Below are 14,144 nucleotides of genomic sequence, written 5' to 3'. Positions count from 1 at the left end.
ACTGAAAAATTGCACTGTGGTTTGTGTATTCAGTATTTTACCTTTGGCTTACAGCTGACTAAAAATAGGAGCACAGTCCATGATAGGAAAGTGAACTACATAGACTGTAGTAACGGATTCAGCTTGTTACTTTGTAGGAATTTTAATACCTTTAGGTACTTTTACCTTGTCTTGCAGATTATGAATCACATGTAAGAAACTGAAGTAGCATTAACATTAGCTTTTTTTTTTAAGCATTTTGTTTCAGTGTGCTAACACTACTGATGGTGCTTATATTCATAAATAAATACTCCAACTTCTTTATAAGGTAGGAGAAAGGCTTAAGTTAAGTGCAAGAGTGGGATCCAAAAGGGTGTCAGTAGCAGGGAGGATGGAGAGTTTCAGGGGTGCTGATGGGGGCTTGCATATGTGGTCTAGGCACAATAAACTGAGCTGTAAAACCCTCAAGAAAGACATGTTCTAATACAGCTTTTTTTGAATCTGCTGGAATAGCCTTGACTTCAAGTCAGTTCTCCTTATTTATCTGGTCTCTGACAGACACAATTTTGATTATTTTGTCATGTCCAAATCAAGTAAATAGCTTGTATATAAAGAATGTGGCACTAGTAGCATCAAGAAAGATATACAACACCCTTCCTGCCCCAAAACCTTAAATGATTCTCCAAAAGAAATTTTTTTAAACTGCTTTGGCAGTTGAGATGTGTATCTTTTCATGTTGGACCTTAATACTCAGATGGAATAATTGCACAGTAAAATGAGTTAACTATTGCAAGTCTTTGAAAAACCAAGTAATAAGCATAGCTCTTATGCAGACCCTAAGTTTTTTTCATATACCTATAGATACAAACATGTGCACATGCACATAAATACACCTTTCGTAGAATAAATGTTTTTGGTTTAGTGCTTTAATCTTCAATCAACTGACTCTTAAAGTAGCAAGTCAACCTTGGTTAAGAGGTGGGTCAGCACTGCATGTTAAAAACTTACATTATCAGCCACACCAGTTTTCTTTTTGTTCTGGAATTGCTAACCAGAATAAAAAGAAAAAACAGAAGCCGTACATGTGGATAACAAGAACATGTTTTGTAAGAATGAGAGGATGATAACCTATAACAAGCAAGCCATAACTTAAAACACAGCTGACCTAGGAAAATAAAAATTCTCATGGCCAAAGAATTTACAATCGTGCTTTCTTATTTTAATCATTATGTAAACATAGTAATGTGCATGGGCTACTCCTTTTGAGGATTATTCTGTATTCTACAGATATTTGCTGCAGAAGAGACTTGAATCTAGTTTTATCCTTAACCCTTTAAATAAGTTACAGGTAAAATAATCCCTCCAAGTACCCAAACATTTTCTCACTCTTAAGTTGGAAGTGAGCTAGCCTGAACAACAATACTAAAAACCCTACAACATACAGATGGTGTCCTAACCTTCAGCACAAACTGAGTTATAGAACATGAACTCCTAACTATGTTAGCCATTTTGAAAACTCTTGCCTTTCTCAGGTCTGAAGAAACACCAATTTCTCATGACTGAAGTTAACTTTTGGTTGCTGTAACTCTAAGCACTTCATTTTGCAGTCTGTTTTCACCACCAAACCACAGTATTTCTGGTACTATTTATTATGAATTAGCATGTAAAAGAAATGCTTATAGAAGCAAAGTCTTTTCTCGTGACATTTTGTGATTCTGCAGCAGGAAAGCCTGAGAGAGTAAAACTTCTGTATTCCCTTCAGTCAGTCTTGAAAAAATAATCTTTTAATTCAGTAGTCTTTTAGTGTTTTAACAATTGATTACATAGGAATACTTAACTACATATATTAAATTCAGTAAGGATCAAATATTAGACACATTAAACAGCAGCTACAACTCTCATACTGGAGTTATTCCAGATTTTTTTCCCCAGTAGTATTGAAACAGATAGAACAAACCCATACAGAAGAGCTTAGCCCCCATTATGAAGGAAAATTATTACTTCATGTTTTCAAATAAACACTGAATGAGTCAAACATTGTAAATTCCTTTCTCATACCATATTATCAGCAAAATAAGCCTATAGATAACAGTCAACACGCAAGGAGACAGTTTCCTCCTTTTTACTTAATTAACACTGGTTGCTCAGCACAGTGCATTCATTCTCACCAATGACAATGAAAGTGCAAACTATCCTGCTTAGTATTTCCTTCTTGTAGTAAAGTTAAGAAAAGCTGTGCATATTTCAACTCTGTGCAGGTTATCTTTGTTTCTACTAAAAGGCATTCAGCAAAACAGTAGAAGAAAAATTGCACATCTGGTTCACTGTAGTTCAAGTAACAGCCACTGAGGCTGTGATTTTCAATGGCTCTTAACTAACTTAAATACCCAAATCCCACATAAATTGCTTGTGAAACAGGTACCCACCTTCCTCTACAATTCTGTCACATTTCATGTGAAATCGGGGAGAAGATGTACTGGTATGTAACATCAGTTTCCAAAGTCAGACATTTTGTATTAATCAGTGCTTACAAGCTAGCAAACTGAACATCAGAAGATTCGCTTAAGTAGTGATGTTTCCATACAAAGTACATGCAGCTCAACTAATCCTGTAGTTACAAAAGAGTTACTAATCCTGATTCACAGAATCAAGATAATATTTTCTTTTACCTCTTTCTGGAAAGGATGCACGTAACCTGTGACCTTCACAGCTGCATTCAGTACACAGGTGCATCATTTAAGCTGTACGCACTTCAAATGTGCCATTGTATCGATCTAACTTGTTCACATCCCTTCCTCTGCTGCTAGAAAAGCAGAATACAAAAGCTCTTTTGCAGCAGGTGTAACCATGTATTGGGATATGACCAAGTTATGTGTTCTGTCAATGTGTAAGTACAGGTGTACCGTTCTTAGCATACGGCCAACAAGGTCAGTGGTTAGGTACTCCTCATTAAAAAGTAGTAATAAACTAAGTATTATTTTTGGTTGGTTCTACTTTTTTTAAAAAAAAAACAAACGCGTATTTAACAACTCTCTTCTTGCATCCTTCCATATCTGACAGAAAATGCAATTAGTCTCTTGTATACTATCTCCAAGAGTAAGAGAGAGACTACAACTACTCCACAGATTAAGCTAAATGCCCAGCGTGGTCCCAGGTGAGTGTATACTTGGCTCACAAAAACAGGCCCAAGTATCCGTGCTCCACTTCCAGAGGCGGTTAACCATCCCATGTAGACACCCTACAGAAGATCAAAAGCTTATGTTAGTGATACAGGAATTATTTGGCTTGCCAGTAATTCCCACCAATTATCCTAATTAGAAAATTTAGAAGTGTTTAAGCAATTGATTATCTTTCTTAACTCATTAAGATACTGAGTACTTTGTTTCCAAGAGTACTGCTCAGCTTCTCCAAGCATTAATTCAAAGACTGCACTAAGCTGCATACTCTATAGCTTTCTAATAAAAAGGCATTCTGGCTCAAATCATTTAGTCTCTTACAGCAAAATATAACATGGAAAAATTAGATAACTGGTGAAAAAGGAAGAAAATCTTTTATTAAGTAGTAATATCAGCATGCTATGTGTTTCATCGCTGTGAAATGCCAGTAACTGGGGGCATCCTCGCATTTTTAGTCCTTATATAATATACTTAAGAGGAACATTATTCCATACTCATATTCTAAATATGTAATTGGTTGTTACAAAAATGACTCTTCCAGAACTGTTGTGAAAGTCACAAGCTTTGGGCTTAGCTGTTCTGAAATTTTCACGCTGTAAGATTTGCCATAAATTGTAATACAAGCCTTGCTTTCTAATTCCTCTAGGGACTTGCCTTGGATTTTCAAAAAAAGATTAGAATTCCTGGAAACTTCTGCCCTGGCTGAAACATACTCTTATTTGGCTAATGGCAAAGGGAATTTCAGCTAGATCCCTCATTCTAATAAAGAGGGTGCAAGTCCTGGAGAGCAAATGAAATAAACTGTTTAGGCATCGTGCTTTTACCTGAGGCTTTGGTCCTAGAATTTTTGAGTATAAAGTGTAGGACATGACATTACAAACTGGATAGCCCAATCCTATTAGTATGTCAGAGCTGATGTACTGGGCCAGATAGATCATCGGAGTATTCAGGCACCAGGACTGTGTGACAGGGCAGCCTACGGGTTCCACTGTGTGGTTGGATGGAAGCTGCATTGCTTGCAAACTCCAGAAAGGCATTAACATTTCAATGGAAGTTGTTCTGGGAATGGAGTTATTCTTTATTTCTGTAAAACCAAGTTATGCATACCGTTAAGAAAAAAATACAAAAAAAAGCTTTCAATAAACATTACCATGATAGTTTAGTAGGACTTTAATTATACCTTGCCACTGGATATTTGGTAGTTTTTTCCCCCAAGGCAGTAAGATAAAGAATCCAACCAAGACAATCAGTAAGCCTCCATGGAGTATAGCACGCTCACCAGTCCTATCAAACAATGAAATTACAGTTAAATATATCATTTAATTAAATTAAAATTTATGAAGGTGCTAATGACATAGCCCATTAGTTTGCTGAAAAGATGCCTGACCAAAACACCTGCAACAAAAATTGCAAAAATCACAGTAACTTACTTAAAACCTGTTTTTCTTGTGATTTGAGGGTAAAAGACAGATGAGGAAGGGGGTTATTTTAACAGAATAAAGAACAACCACAGCATCACGGCTGTGTCTAAATTGGAAGTACTTCATTGTCATAGTAAACCCAAATTCATTAACAAGTAAAAGATTTAAGTAATGCAGATTTGGCCTTGCCATAAAGCTTCTCACACTTAGCTAACATAACTAAGAAAATTCCGATAAACTCCAAAATCTTACTTTTTAGATAGTGTTTTAACCACCATGAAAACAATAACCGATTCAATGCCGACCACACTAAGGATTATTCCATTATAAAAAACAGCTTCTTTCCTGGTCCAGGAATACATATCCATCGTCAATGGAGTAGCTATACTAAATTGACAGAACAAAATGACAGTAATTAAAAAAAAGCTTCTTCTATACAGCCATTTACATGCGTATACTGTCCCAAACATCAAACACAGTGGTATAGAAGCCTTTCCTCCTCACGAACTTATCAGAAAACACAGGCTAGTTATAAACTAATTCCATCATGCATAATTTATTAAAAATAAATCCACTAGACAAAATTCACAACTGCATTACAACAGCCATACTCTGAAGCATCACTAATCTATTTAATGAAAAGATGGAGTTAAAGCAAAGCAACAGTAATAGAGAGAGAAAAAAAAATCAGGCCCTGTGAGTACAAAAATAATAAACATTTAATACTGTTTCAGTTTTAGCAACCAACTAGTCTCTAGGAACTCAATTTTTCTAAAAATACCTCAGTTAAGACATATTGTTAAAAGAAATTTTAGCTACGTTACAGATCAAAAAACTTACAAAAATAAATCTTATATCCTCTAAGTATTTTATAACTTAAAAATAGGAAGTATACTTCAGTCTGAGATAATGTTATGTTTTACTTATTTTCTTATACACAGAAAATTTGGGAGTGAATAACATACCTCTTTAGGTAAAAAACCAGTCACGTAAAATAGTCTATTTAAGAATACAACTGCATTAACTATATCAAACAATTGTTTTAATCTTTCCTGAAACAATCATTACTAAAAGATTCACTAGAGCTTTTAGAGCTAACCAGAATTGCACTAAGAAATTACACAAAATTAAAATAGAAAGTATAGAACAAGGTACTCAACTGAAGACAGTTTTCTCTGAAGATTTTAGGTAGCCCAAGTTAAGCTACTTTTTTTTTTAACACTTAAAAAGTTGAGGATGTGGGTTTGCATCAATTCAAAGGCTTTTACATTAATGTTTCATATACTACAAACTGTATGCTACATATTTTCAGTTACTACTGACCTTTAATTCATTACTCTGTATCAGTATACATCAATTTGATCGCATATGGTTTTGGACTTCTATTTCTGAAGAGTGTGGTTAAGCAAGCAAGTGCAACAGAAAAACCTTTACGTGCATACCCAGTCTAACTACATTACACATCTTAAGCATTTTGAGAGAAAATAGACAAACTTACGTTTCAAAGACAGCAAACACAAACAAGATGACAAAGAAAAGAAAATTGATTGCTACCACAGCAACATGGTCAACGTTTCCTTCTGCATCCTGATCCAGAACACCACTTTCTGCAACAAAGCAAAACAATAATCTAAACTGCAAACTGAGCTTTCTTCACACGACCACAAATTACAAACGGTAATGATTTCCTTACTCCGTTAAGTATTTAACACGCAGGTTGGTGGGCGGCTAGGCAGTTGTATTTTGACAATCTACGTATAATGTTTTTAAATCAAAATGGAATTGCTGAAATTTTAACTCCTCTGACAATGAAGGAAAATTATTTCCAAATTAGTTATACCATCTGTGGTCCCACTGTAATGCTAGGACTGACAAGTCTTGAGTGACAGCAAGATAAGCAAACTTCTTTAAATATCTTGCCAATGGAAACCAAAACACTTTCTGTTCCTCTTGCAAGGTCAGAAGTACACAAGAGTAGGATTCTGCAGCACCACAGAGCCTTTGTTCTTCTAACCTGGGCGTAGCATTTTCATATACAAAACACCCATGTGTGGTGTGCACATAAAGCTCCCTTTTTAAACAGAAAAGGAATACAATACTGAAACTTGTGACTTCCATAGATTTTGAGAGAGGTTTAAGATCATCTTTCATACACTTTTTATTCTTCAAGTGAAAAGGATACCCACAACATTTTAAAAAAATTGAACTGTGCACAAAAGGGGTATATATTGAAGATAAGCTGTTGCACTGTATGTGGCAATTACTGTACTTTAGTATCACCAACAAATTTACTTATACAACATACATCTTTTGATAAGATGCCGTATGTGAAAGCTGACATGCAATAATGATAATTACTCAGCATGATGCAGAACAAAAGAGAGGTATGACTGCAGAGTAGAAGTTAAGGGAGATTTTTCTCATGTCCATATCCACTTAATCCTGTCTCTTGGAAGAGACAGTTCCAGGGTGAAAATCTGGAAGGATCCATACAATTTTTTTTTTTTCTTCTTTGGTACCAGACAGCACTATGGACACACATGGGCACAACATGGACGTGAAGCAATTTCTGGACCAGTTAGAAAGAGATACAGCCTATTTTCCACTTTCAGTTCCCAACCCATCAACTTCAGAATACTTCTAAAAGCTTCTATGTAATAACAGAGTACTTCAAAATTACCATCACAGAGTAAGTTTTCAAGAAAAAATAGATACCTTCTCCTTCAAAATTGATACTTTTGCATTGCCGACCCAGGTCATCCACTCGATGCTCTCTAGAAATTTAGAACTGTTTTCATTAATACACATAGTTATTTGATCTACTATTGACTCCAGTTTCTATTAAAATACTTCTAAATGGCATGGTCTTATATTCTAATTATTCCCAGCTCCTTTAAACATCATCTGGGTAGTCTACATTTGGCTGCAGTGAACACCAGCATATTCAAGAAGGGAAATATTCTAGTGGGAGAGTATCACATATCGGTGTGCATCTCTCCCCTCCCCTCACTGCCACCAATGGGATAATGCATAAAAATCCTGCCTTGAGGTTCTTAAAGGAAAGACACAGACAGCAAGAACCCTACAGACAAGCTAACCTTATTTCTCTTTAGAGAAAAAACATGGGCAGAAACCATCAACATTAAAAATTTCTCAAGGCTAAGCTAATAATCTAACTGCTCTAACTTTTTTCATCAGTTTACATTCTAGCCATAACATCACTATGATTAATTTATAAGCATAATGAAAAAGATATGTATTAAAGAAGGTAGAAACACTGAGAAATAAACAGCGGCTTATAGTTTTAGTGCTCCAGATTTCAGGCTTATTACTCCTCCTTCTGAGCAACATATTATTTGTTACAAGCCACCCACTAAAACAAGGTAGAATATTTCTCTTTTTTGACTCGATTACCTGAGTATGGCAAAGATGAGAATAATATTAATAACTCCTAAGAGAGCTCCAAATAAAACTGGTGCCGTATACATGTTCAACTGAAGACGAATTAGTTTCCATGTTATTCCTTCTTCTCCAATAAGTGTAAAACATGTCTGAAAAACTTAAAAACATAAATGTATTAAGAAAATATTAGAATGCATATAGAATAAACATATAAAACTACATAAGGAAAGTTGTTCTAATTCCTAAGTAAAATTTAAATATTATACCTGTCAAACCTTTTACATTCTGAGAACCCTACTCTAAATCAACTGATGGATACCAGTGGGATCTCAACTAGCCAGAAAATTACTTGGTTACATACAAATAAACTGTATAAATAACAGCATGACACTTAAAGAACTAGAACTGAATTCTGAGTGTACTAATGGTTCACTTTCTTGGCCATGTGCAAATAGCTGATTTACTCATTTTCCTTTTCCTCCTACATGGAAAACCTTGGTCCTGGGACTGGACTATCCCTCCGCTAAGGGCAAGCTGGAGAGAAAAGAAGTTTTGGGGTTTTTTAAATTAAAATTTAAATTGGTGCAGAGCAAAAGATTGTAAGATCAGGTCATTTGCTTACTACTGTGAGGAAACAGACTGAGTCCCTACCAAATTAGGAAAGGGAATTACCTAAACTTACACTCTCTGCAAATCACACAAAGAATGCAGTTTTTCGGTTGCTGTAGACCCTTTAATGCTCTATCAATAGCACTAGTAATAATCAACTGGAGAATAAACTTTCAGCCCTAAACATTCACCTCATTATATTACCATATACAGAGCACTTCAGCTCTACTAATTGGATAATCTTAACCTACAGCTATAGAAGACAAGTAACCTTTAGAGGCTGTTTAGGACAAAATTGCTGGTCTCTCTTTACAACACAAGGCAAGTCTAATGCATTTCTCCCATAAAGCAGATAAGAGTATCTCAGGAGCCACAGTTACGCCTGGTCTGAAAAACACCCCATGAGCTCTTTGTTCCCTTAGCTCTCTGCAATACCTGTGCTATGTCTTAAAATTTTTGCCAATATGAAGATTTTGTGATTGTCACCACGAGATCAGAAGGATCTGTTGGACATTATTTTCTACAACATGTGAGGTAAGGTGAAATTTTCAGTCATTTCGGAAAGGTGGAAATGTTTGCCCAAGTACAGTAATATTAAATTCCCTTCTCCACGAACAAAGTGCAATTGGTCATAGACTATTTAGTGGGTACTGGTGCAAGAGAGCATCTTGGAACTTGTTTTTCCTGCAGCCAGCAATCCAAAACAGCTAGTTTTTAAGAACAAACAATTAGAATTTCTTTGGACTAGAATATTTCATTTATATTGGCATACCAAGTATATATGAATGGATCCCATTTATACAATTTTGATACCACTGACAAACCGTACCTTAAAATCCCCAACACACAGCTGCTCAGTATTCCTACTTCCAATGCCCAATTTAATCCTAAAAAGTATTAGAGAAGTGAGGAAAGAAGATATGCTTTACCTGGTCCTAATATGAAGCCAACTGCTTGGCAGGCACTGGTATTGGCCATGGCACTTGTTCTTTCCGTAAGAGAAGTGGCACCCGCAATATACGATCGAACTACAGCCACGTTTCCTTAAAAAAAAAAAAAAACCAAAACAAGAAAGTGTTTATGTAAACATTAAGTTATACTCTTAAATTATACAGTTACATTTATTTTACGTGTTCTTGGGTTTTTTTTCTTATTTTGCAAGAAGATGAAATCCAGCACTCCCTCTAGTATTTATACGTAACTGCACAACTACACAATTTTATTATAAACTAGTATTGGCTGATTCTTTGCTTTGTTAAGTAATAAGTTATCATTCATCTAATGATAAATCTGGTACTGAAATACCATGCCAACTATCTTACACAAGACACAGAATTTAATAATTTTCAGAAATGTAAATTCTGCTGTGGTTACCTGCTCCAAATCCCACAAGAGCACGTGCAGTCAGCATGTAGTATTTGTTGTGTGAATGAGGTACATGAACGTAGGCATAAAGACAATTAGCAGCTACTGAAATAGCAGTTGAAATAACGAGAGGTTCTCTCCTTGGCCTGTAATTGGACCACAAGCCAAACAGGGGAGAGGCAACCATTTGGCCAATGCTATAAGAAGCTATAATCCAGCCCAAGAAACTCGCATCTGCTGTCGGATCAATCTGCAAAAACAAATTAATCAATTCTATGGGTAAAGTCTTAGAGTGTTTTATAGTATCAACAAAACCATTTTAGAATCAGTACCTGAAATATCTAGACTCTGCACGGTAATTCTGAGGGTATATGGCACTATGCAATGCAGTGTCAAACCTAAGCTATCGCTAAACAAGTTAGTGTGTCTGCACGGCATTGTGCCGTGTTTAATATAAATACACCACTCTGGGTCTCAGAAGCAGTTGTTTTCACTTGGTACTTGTTCTGGGGCAATAAACCTTGGCTAACTGGCTCCAGCAATGCACCAAACCAATAAAAAGTGCTTCGCTTCTGAGACTAGAAATGGCTCACTTGCAGCAAATTCAAATAGTTTTCATACAGCACTGCTGATGTTATAGGCTATAGATATAACGTAAGCACTACAGTAGGCAGTTTATGTGCCAGGAGCAAGGAATCACTCAAGTCATCTCTGCACATGCCTGAATCTGCCCTGATTTAAAAGGCTGATGATGCATTTTCTTGTCTACTCCAAGCACCAGCCTCAATTTTAACGATACGTCTAGGACCCTGTCCAGGAAGCGTTCTTCCAAATTTGCATTTGGAACTGCCTTCTACAATTCCAGGAGCAGTAAAATCCTAGCACAGATTAAAGTCTTAGAGAACTTTCATGCCACTTTTAACAAGAATGCAACAAAGAGGGGGGAAAAAACCCAAACAAACTAAAAACACTATCCAGCAACACAGGCAATTCAGAATATCAAGAAGATCTACATGCAACAATCTGACATTTACAGAGCAACTCCTACTTTCAGCTTCCTTCCTCCTCCCTCCCCCCGCCAATGCAGACAAGCCTTGTGTATTTTGTTTTAACACTGCAAATGCATTAAGATAAAGAGAGTTCTATTGATTGACTATCCAAGAAAACAGTGAGATTATATTGGAAAACCAAACACTTCTGGATTATGACGTACCTTTATCAATTCAGGAAATAAACTGAGAGATTTTACATGAAATAATGAAAGCTGTCTAAGTGGATGGCAAAATAAAAGTCTCTTATAACCACATACTTCCCTTTACTGTTTCTTTTCCTAAATAAAATGCCAAGTTTTGCATGACGTACTTTCTGAGGAGGAGTTTTCTGTTCTTTTTAATTTCAAAAAAACATATTTACAAACCTTTTGGAGATATGGCCACACAGACATAATTACAATTGAGAAACCTGCAATGCAGTAAAAACATAATGGAAGTTACTTAATTTGCCATGTTTATCAGTAATTCGCTTTACTGAAACGGTTACTACAGGTTCATTCTTCTGCTCCTAACTGTATTATAGTCTAATACTGTGCATCATTCTGTCATCTGAAAAAATTATGTATTACATGCTTTTTTTAAGGAGTGATAATTCCTCCTTATAGGAGGAACTGTTTTTAAAAGGACATTTGATAGGTGCGTATGCACTAAACAAAAAAACTCCTATGGAAAGAATACTGATGCGCCAAGCAAACTGCATGGGATTTTTCCTCCCAATAGAAAGACAACAAGGTCCCCAGAGTAAAAAGAATTTCTTGATATACTGACATATTTGTATTCATTTAGCACAGAAATTTTAATTCATCAAATTAAAAAAAAAAAAAAAATCACTGAAGTATCCTGTGATTTTCAAGATGATTTCCAGGCCCACAGAAAATTACCAGAAGTCAAAAATCACCGGAAGTCTTGTTTCCAGGGGCAGTTATTTAGGAATGAAACAGTAATTTGTTCTGCAGTGGAGATGCAAAATCCCATAGGAGAAAACAAGCTCTCACACACATTTTGAAATAGACAACATATATTCCCACAAAGATCTTACCTCTTAAGAGCTCAGCATTATTTCTATTCTCATTCCCTAAACATTGCACTTTGAATGATAAAAGCGTGACCTTTGTTTTGTTTGGTTCTGAGCAATAACCTTACGCTGCCACCACCTTTTACCCCAAACTATTATAAAGCCATAAAACAAAGATTTAAGTAATATGTCATTTAGTCTCAAAACAGAGTACTATTTAACTGTAACTAAATTCAACACTATTTAATTTAAATGTAACTTTGTTTGATTTGCTAGTCATATCTTCTCTTGTGAAGAATCAGAAAATGCACTTTAAAAAAGTTATAAAAGAACAGTAGCATTAAAGGAGATATGTAGTTGAAATCCAGAAAACCCTGTCATTTTCAAACCAAAATATATTCATTCAGCAAATAACATTGAAATCCATCTCTGTTTACTCACCTACACTACTGAGAAACATGGTAAGATACATAATCCAGATGGATCGCCACCTGCTCTTATAATGCTCTTGTGTTTCCACAACATCCCTGTTTTTGAACCAAAAGTCAAGAGAGAAAGAAATCATTATCAGATTCTCTTCTAGTTGTTCCCACAGGACGTTGAAAACATTTTTCACAAACCTCTCAATACAATTGTGTAAATTGTTATGCAGGAATGGACTTCCACACAGCAAAGAATACAAAGAATTTATTTTAGAAGCAAGCTAATTTTTCACTGAAAAATACTAGATTGACAAATCAAAAAACTAACAGAAATGCTATCACGTACCACTGCATTCAAATGTTACACAAAGAGATCTTTATCTAGAGAGGTCTTCAATTCTGCAGTCTCTTTGTATAGACACTTTGGAGCATCACGGATATCATGTAAAGCCTTTAAGAAGTGCATATTAAACCATAAAAACCCAGACATCTTCTCAGAACCATGACTTCAAATAAAAAAAAAAAAAAATCCCAAACCTGAACAACTATTGATTAGACAAAAAGGTATGGCCACTCTATTTTTACAGTGAGAAAATAACTATACAATGTAAAAGATGTGTGTAAGAGAAATTGCTGAAGATTGTAAAGGCTGCAAAAAAATTTGAAACAGAAGTTACAAACTTTGTGAGCAGTAAGTTATCTTTCTAAAACTCATAAGCACCTTCTGAGACCCACGTACTTTTTCAGAAGCAAGAACACATTTCAGGGTTCTTCACTTCTTTTGAAGTATTCTAAACAAAATAATCTCTGTCCAAAAGATGCAGACCTAGGTTACATGTGCCTGAACATAGTTTATAAATATTGTTCGTATAGGTCAATGCATAGACTGAGGCATAAGTACAATTTTAAAGCTAGTATAGCTATTCCGCAGCATGATTTGTACACATCATTTCAGAAATGTTTACACCGCTGAAGTGTCTTGGTTCAATGAAACTTTAACCACACAAACGATGTTTCTAAAGGTATTTTGTAATCCTGTTGCCCATCATGCACAGGAAAAAGTCAAACTCTTGCATATGCTATGCATATGTTATGTTTGGTGACTTTCAAGATTTTAGTTAAGTCTTCAAGTATGAGAACACTTCAGCAACGACGGCAGCGACAGCAGCCACCCCTACACATCGAAGATACTGTTGTTCTCCTGACAGAAGGAAAAAAACAAGCCATCAACTGCTGCCCGCACAGGAAAAGTGTTATTAAATACCTCGACTTCAGCGCCACAATCATCGATTTTTATGCTTTTTAGAAACTCCCCAAGCGAGTGCCTTTCTTTTTCTTTTCCTCCCGCTCCCGAGCCCGGGGCAGGCTGAAGAAGCCGCCGCCGGTCCGACACCCCGGGAGGACGCAGCGGCCGAGGGACGGGAGGCGCCTGTTGGCGCAGCTGCCCTTCGCCTCAGAGGAGAGGGGCGCGGGAAGGAACAAGGCCCTACCTGCTCTCCTCCTTCTCCTCCTCCTCCTCCGCCGCCGCCGCCTCTCCGGCACTCAGCAAAGGCTCCTGCCCCTCACCACCCACCTCCGGACCGGAGACCTCGGCCGCCATACCCAGCCGCGGCCGCTTCCGAGCTCTGTAGTACTGCGAGCCACCCCCGGTCCCTCCCGGCGGCCGCCGCCGCCGTCGCCAGAGGGCGCGCGAGCGCACCGCC

The 14,144-nt window shown here is 36.6% G+C and overlaps 1 protein-coding gene across 2 annotated transcripts; it reads right to left on the bottom strand.

Annotated features, from left to right (window-relative positions):
• Nucleotides 1–2,985: 2,985 nt before the first annotated feature.
• MFSD8 (major facilitator superfamily domain containing 8) lies at nucleotides 2,986–14,109 on the bottom strand. 2 transcript variants are annotated; one of them, XM_010564496.1, is made up of 12 exons: nucleotides 13,932–14,109; nucleotides 12,461–12,546; nucleotides 11,370–11,413; nucleotides 9,962–10,202; nucleotides 9,517–9,630; nucleotides 7,991–8,135; nucleotides 7,292–7,350; nucleotides 6,075–6,183; nucleotides 4,829–4,963; nucleotides 4,336–4,439; nucleotides 3,980–4,239; nucleotides 2,986–3,217 (listed from the first exon to the last, which is right to left on the bottom strand). In XM_010564496.1, exons 1-12 carry the CDS (start codon nucleotides 14,039–14,041, stop codon nucleotides 3,002–3,004), a joined length of 1,623 nt encoding a protein of 540 aa, XP_010562798.1. In that variant the 5' UTR covers nucleotides 14,042–14,109; the 3' UTR covers nucleotides 2,986–3,001. The 2 variants fall into 2 exon arrangements, with proteins under 2 accessions (XP_010562798.1, XP_010562799.1); XM_010564497.1 differs by lacking the exons at nucleotides 9,962–10,202; nucleotides 11,370–11,413.
• Nucleotides 14,110–14,144: the final 35 nt, after the last annotated feature.

The sequence above is a fragment of the Haliaeetus leucocephalus genome, unplaced genomic scaffold (assembly GCF_000737465.1).
Source record: "Haliaeetus leucocephalus isolate CR32 unplaced genomic scaffold, Haliaeetus_leucocephalus-4.0 Scaffold181, whole genome shotgun sequence".
In the NCBI taxonomy this organism is placed as follows: Eukaryota; Metazoa; Chordata; class Aves; order Accipitriformes; family Accipitridae; genus Haliaeetus; species Haliaeetus leucocephalus.
This window is presented reverse-complemented; position numbering and strand designations above follow the sequence as displayed.